Source organism: Salvia splendens, chromosome 3 (assembly GCF_004379255.2).
Source record: "Salvia splendens isolate huo1 chromosome 3, SspV2, whole genome shotgun sequence".
In the NCBI taxonomy this organism is placed as follows: Eukaryota; Viridiplantae; Streptophyta; class Magnoliopsida; order Lamiales; family Lamiaceae; genus Salvia; species Salvia splendens.
In genome coordinates, this window is record NC_056034.1 from 4,452,287 (window position 1) to 4,459,214 (window position 6,928).

Genomic DNA, 6,928 nt, shown 5'->3' on the forward strand with positions numbered 1-6,928 from the left:
TCGAAATATATTAAAAAATTGATGTTAAATTAAAAAAAATATTTTCCCACTTCCCAATAAAATATATCCGTTTTTTCTCCACTTTTAATTTATTTTTCATTATTTTTATCCTAAAATTCACATTTTCATCTATAAATATCCACATTTCCACACAAAATTTTTTACACCACACTACACAAAATACTTCTCTCGTCAATTCTATCTAAATTCTCTCATCAATTCTCATCTAAATTCTCACTCTTTCACTCTTGCATAAAATGTCCGGCTCCGGTGATCACCCCTCTGACTCCCGCGGATGGAACCACGAATGGCTCGGCTCATCGCCATTCCCTAACCCGGATACGGATTTCTCACCCCCTCCTCAAACCTAAGGTTCGCTTATTCCGGGTGGCTACTGGCCTTACCCGGTGGCCGGGCAAGATGCCGAGGGGCAATACGGGTGGGCTCCCGAAACTGGCACGGGAGGGAGCGCCCCGAAGCCACCGGAGGGCGGTTCCGGCGCTCCTCCTCATCCTTGTAGTGTCCGTGTTCGTACCCGTGGCAGTACCGAAGGTGACATCAACGTTCGCACTCTGTATGTTCCGAGGGAGATGGAGAAGTTATTCAAAGCCTACTTGAAAATCTCCGAAGATGCGGAAACTGGCACGAACCAAACCGGGGACAGGTTTTGGTGGCGCGTCTCTCGTCGGTACAATGCCAACCGACCGGAGGGAACCATCGAGCGCAATGAGAGTATGGGGCGCAATGCCATCGGAAGAGCCAACGATGAAATACAAAAGTTCCAGGGGTATTACCTCCAGGAACATCGGTCGGCAGGGAGCGGCACGAGCGAGGTTGACATCATCACAACCGCTTGGCAGGAGGTGCGCCATGATCCGAAGTATAAGGGAGGCGTCGCATCCTCCTCCAGCAAACGGTCGAGGTCGGTATCTCTATCCGACGCCGACGAGGATAAAGTGGCTAGCCAGCTTGTTGGAGCTCACTTGGGTAGCCCCGACGCTGGCCCGAGCAGTTCCCAACGCCGGCCGCAAGGAAGGAAACATGCGACAGCCAACCGTCGTCGCGCCGCGACCTCCTGCTCACGCTCCCTCTGTGCCGCCTCCACCCCCACCAACTCATTGTGGGTCCTTTTGGGTCAAATCAATATGGCCAAAATGTTAGGGTTTTGTATACTAGAAATCACTTTTCGAGTGATTGGATACTGTAAAACTCTTATTGTTATTTTCCAATAAACGCAACTGATTATTTTTTGTCATAATGTTGTTATGTTTTACATTTAATGGTTGTTTATTGCATATTTAAATGTATAAGCAAACGTAACAAAGTCTAAGTCTTTGTTTTAGTAGATCGGTTGTGGGCGTCGTCCAATTTAAGGTAACACGGTCAGTTCTAAACAAAGAAAAATAAGAATTTCACAACCTAGATAGGCCTAGACCAACTATCGCGAAAGGTTGCAATGTCAGTCCGATTATTTCTAATCCTTATTGAAATAAGATGACGTTGGTGTGGTATAGCACTGAATGGATCTAACAGCAAGACAAGTCTTTATTCTATCTACTGAAAGAAGAGGTCTTGATAATTAATTTCTTAATCAGTACGTTAGCATTGAGCATACGATATTGAGTATCTACTACTTTGACTTACCAAAGATGCGAGTTTTTCGTCACCCAACGATCCAGGTATATTGGGTAGTGGCGATCATTATCTAGCGGTGCTAGGATTGCTATTGTGTTGAATCGTGCGCGAGGAGAGTCTCGTTTGATAACATCCACAAGAGGAGCTCGAAACAAGGTTTTATTATTCGGAACCTAGCTAGTTGGAGTTTAATTACTCTATGAATAATAAATAAGAGTTTCTTTCTAAGTCTACTCTTGGAGATTAAAATATGTTAATTAATTAAGTCCATAGCAGACAATAATTAATTTATGGATGTTGCTAAGAGCATCCACAACCGTGCTCTTGCCAGCGGCACGGTTGTGGGCCCGGGCGGTACTATTCATGCCTGCTCTCTGGCAAGAGCACAACACCCACAACTGTGCTCTTCCGCAAGGACGAGCACAATTAATATAAAATTCAATTACACAAAAACATTTTCATAATACTAAAATTCATTAAAAAAACCACAATAAAAATAACAAATTACAAATAAAATAAAAAGACATAATTAAAATCCTAAAAATTAAAAATTACATAATTAAAATACTAAAAATTAAAAATTACATAATTAAACTCCTAAAAATTAAAAATTACATAATTATTGGCTAATATAACCCGAGGAAGACTACGCATCCGGCGGCACCAACCCCAATTGTTTTTGGAGACCCAATATCATGGACTCGTGCGTTTGAAGTTGCGTGGGGGTCATAGTTGACCTATCGGCCATATTGAGTTGGGCCAAAAGGGCCCACAACGAGTTGTTCGGGGGTGGAGGTGGAACATAGGGTGCGGGTTCGGGAGCAGGGGCAGATGGAGTCGCGGCGCGACGTCGTTCGGCCGCCGCCTTCTTCCTACCTTGCGGTCGGCGTCGGGAACCGCTTGGTTGGGCATCGGGGCTACCCAAGTTAGCTTCGGCGAGTTGGCTAGCCACTTCTTCGCCGGCGTCGGATAGGGATGCCGACCGTGAGCGTTTGGAGGAGCCGCTAGAGGAGGATGTTATGCCTCCCTTATACTTCGGGTGCGTCCGCGTCTCCTGCCAAACGTTAAGATATTTGAACGACTTACCGTTCATGGATTGGTAGGTGCTCAGCGAGGCGGTGATGATGTCGACCTCGCTTCGGCCGCTCCCGGCATTCCGGGACTCCTGGATGAAATAGCCGTTGAACTTGCCAATTTCTTCGTTGGCTCGGCCAATGCAGTTGCGCACCATACTCTCGTTGCGCTCGATCGTTCCCGGCGGCCGGTGTGCATTGTACCGGCTAGAGACGCGCCACCAAAAGTGATCGCCGGATTGGTTCGTTCCAACCACCGCATCTTCGGAGATTTCCAAGTACGCCTTGAACAATCTTTCCATCTCCGCCGGTGAGTACGGTGTGCGGACACCGGCGCGAGATGGAGGATTCGGCATTTGGGAAGGGGCGCGAGGCCTAGGCTCCGGTGTCCACCCGTAGCGCCCATCGGAGGCACCTTGATCGTCGATTGGGTATGGCAGGTAGCCACTCGGAACGCCTGAATCTTGGGTGAGAGGAGGGGTCGAATATTCCGTTTCCGGACTATGAAACGGTTGCGAACCGAACCATTCGGGGTTCCAACCGTGAGAACCGCTTGGGTTGTCGTCGTTACCGGACATAGTGGTGTTGTAGGGTGTGAGAGGAAGATGAAAATGGATATGAGAGATTGATGATGAGAATTGTGTAGTGAAAGTGTGAATTTTTTGGAGTGAAATTGGGGGTATTTATAGATGAAAGTGTGTATTTTTGGGGTAAAAAAAATAAAAAAAAAAAATTAAAAAGTGGGGAAAAACGGTTATAAACGGATATAATTTTTTGGGGAAGTGAAAATTTTTTTTTTTATTTTTTATCGATTTTTTTAATAAAAATCCGATTTTTTTAAAAAAAAAATAAAAAAATGTTTGAAACCAACGGCTATGCCGTTGGCGAATGGGAGACCGCCACGTGTGCGTCCGCTGGCATGGACGTGCTCGATACATCGAGCAGCGCCGTGCCAGCGGCGCGGTTGCAGCGGTGGCGGTCCTTCGCCTTGCCGCTGGCACGGACGGCGGTGGCGCCAACCGCCACCGCTGCGGATGCTCTAAGTCCATTATTTAATTATCACATTTCTTTTTGTATATATCCATAATCCTTCTTACTGTTTTTCGAAATATTACAAAAAAATTTAATAATTTATGTACGTATCTTTAATTATAAAATTTCACAACAAAATTTAATGTAGAGATAAAGAATGAGTAAAACTAGATTACTTTTTTAATCTCTGTTCCTGAAAAGTATGAAGAATTTTCTTTTTAGTCGGTCCCTGAAATGTATGAACATTCTAATCTTGGAAACTCTTTTGTCTCTAATGAGATGAAACCCATTATATATTGACAATACTTTAATTACCTTTTCTTTCTATCAACTCTTACTTTACTAATTTTGTATTCAAACCCTTACCAAACTATAACATAGTGCATATATATACATTTCGTACACACAATACATAACATTGCATAACACCATACATCACACATGTATAGCACATATTGCGTACTGCATATGTTGCATAAACACACGTAACAATGTGCAGCACAAAATACACACTGCATTCAATATTATTGAATACTTACATAATATACATAAATAAAAATTAAAATTAATGTCAAATTTTGATTGAATTTTGACATAAAAAAACAAAAATGAATACGAGTATATATCAATTGCATAATCCTATTGTATTACACTTTCAATATCATAATACCAAATGGACTCTAATATAATCTCGATATATGTTGTACAGTAATTTTCATTATAAAATGTACTCGTACTCGTACAAGTAAAATTTATCCGATAAATAATAATGACTGCAGTTTGTCTTTCATGTTTGTTTGTTTTAGTTTATGGGAAGGTAAATAAAAAAAGTAAAAAAACAATGGGTGGTGATTGATTTTTATAAATGAAAGGAAAAAAACAGAAACACAGCAGCATCGTCAGTCCCTCGTTGTTCTGAGCGCACTCTGCTTTTCTGCTTCACAATAATTACGTCTCCAACAAGATTCCATTCACTACTCTCTCTCTCTCTCTGCGCAACAATGCCTCCGCCGCCCATTCGCGCCGTCGACCCGCCGCGCTTCAGCGAAGACATCGACAGCACCTGCTCCACCCCCTTCGTCAGCGCCCCCTCCAGCCCCGGCCACGGCCCCTCCGGCTACTTCTACAGCGCCCCTGCTAGCCCCATGCATTTCATTCTCACCAACACCAGATCCAAATCTCCGTCCTCAGCTGATTACCAGACGGTCTTCCTTTCCTCTGATTCCGGATCCTTCGAGTTCGAGTTCTCCTCCAGGTTTTCCCCCAACGGATATGGCGGACTCGCCTCCATGACCTCTGCCGATGAGCTCTTCTTCAACGGTCAGATCCTGCCGATGAAACTGTCCTCGCACCTAGCCACTCCGCAGGATGGTTTTCCTCCGCCGTCGTTGGATCTCGCCGGTGCCTCCAGCCCTAGAGGCAGAGATCCGAGGCTCCGTAGCGCGAAGCTCGCGAATCGCCGAGCCAGATCCATGTCGCCGCTCCGTTTCGATCAATGGCGCGGAGGAGGAGGATTTGATTCGCAATGTGCCTCCAGCGCCGGTGCCGGCGCCGCCGTGGAGGAGAGAGGAAGTGAAGATACAGGTGTATCAGGCGAGACGACGCCATCGTGTTCGGCGTCGTCGTCGCGGTCGACTTCCTCAGGTAGGAACTCGAAGAAGTGGATATTCCTGAAGGATCTTCTGAATCGGAGCAAAAGCGAGGGACGAGCGCACAGCAAGGAGAGGTTCTGGTCGGCGATTTCGTTCTCGGCGGCGAAGGAGAAGAAGACGCCGCCGCCGCCTTCTCTGTCGCCGTCGTCCTCGCGCGATGAGAAGGCCGGACCGGAGAGGAAAAAAACTCCGGCGTCGAGGAAACCGGCGAATGGCGTGTGGAGGAGGCGGGCGGCGCCGTCGGCTCACGAGCTGCACTACACGGCAAGCCGAGCGCAGGCGGCGGAAATGAAGAGAAAGACGTTTTTGCCCTACCGGCCGGGGGTCCTTGGGTGCTTGGGTTTCAGCTCAAAGAGTTACGGCGCTTTCAGCGGATTTACTAGAAATCTCAACCCCATTTCATCTCGCTGAAATGGCACAGCACTAGTAAATAGTTTGCTGCAGTGATTATTTATTTAGCGATTTCGATCTCCAGCTAGTTCGTGTTCAGGTTCATGTTGATGTTGATGTTGATGTTCGTCTCTTTTTCTTCTGGTAATTAATTTTGATTTTAGACAGATTCTGTTTTGATGCGGCAGATCACCTGTTTGATGATTTGATTGTGGATAGTTTTTCAACCTGCTTGCGTCATCATATTCATATGTGCTGCTTGCTGATTGAACAATAGGAGTATGTTGTAAATCATCTAGTACTATCATTTTTTTTTGAGCAATAATATACTGTATTGGTTATCATGCAAAAAGAAGTACACTCCTAGTAAAAAGAAATCAATATTTCGAATTTGGAGTATATATTGATTTGATGGTTCTTGACTTTGGGGTGTGAAATCTGAATTGGATTTGGGTTGATGGATGTTAATACGAGCTGTGTGCATTGATGGTATAATCAACCCCCTTTTGGCTGTGATGTCATTATATGAAAATGTACGAATACATAATTTACTAGTAGTACTATTTTAAATTTCAACTCATTAATGCGAGTTGTCTTTATAAATTATTTTACATTGTTGAAAAAATTATGAATTTTAATTAAGTAATACTCTATACTCTATTCCATAATTTTATAAAATTTAGTCAGAAAATCATGAAGTTAGGACTGCTCGCATTTATCCACAATGAAAAAAAAAATGTTGGCATGTGTAATATAGAATTATTGATGTTTTTCAGATTATTTTTTTGTATATTTTAGATTATAAATGTGAGTTCAAATGACCACAAACTAATATTAATAAATTAAGCTAAAATACATCAAGCTAAGTTACATGTTTTGGACGTCAATGACCCACACTCGGGGGCAAGTGATTTGTAAATGCATTCTACTCGACTGAGTAGAATGTTCTAGAGTGGTTGCAATGGATCACATTACCGTATAACTAGTTAGTGTTGGGTGACATGTTCTGGAAATATTTTATATATCATGTGAACCGCGTGATGTCGTTTTTAGCCTTTTTTTCATATATAATGTGAACCGCGTGATGTGTAATACCAACCACTCAATCAAGTAGCTTGTTTTGGCCTTTTATTTTTCTTTCAACTT

At 43.8% G+C, this 6,928-nt stretch overlaps 1 protein-coding gene across 1 annotated transcript; it reads left to right on the plus strand.

Annotated features, from left to right (window-relative positions):
- Positions 1–4,741: 4,741 nt before the first annotated feature.
- On the plus strand, positions 4,742–5,803 carry LOC121795690. Its single transcript, XM_042194265.1, has one exon. The coding sequence runs from the start codon at positions 4,742–4,744 to the stop codon at positions 5,801–5,803; it is 1,062 nt and encodes a 353-aa protein (XP_042050199.1).
- The last annotated feature ends 1,125 nt before the right edge of the window (positions 5,804–6,928 follow it).

Coding starts and splice junctions, on each gene's coding strand:
- LOC121795690 (XM_042194265.1), top strand. CDS start 4,742: ATGCCTCCGCCGCCCATTCGCGCCGTCGACCCGCCGCGCTTCAGCGAA.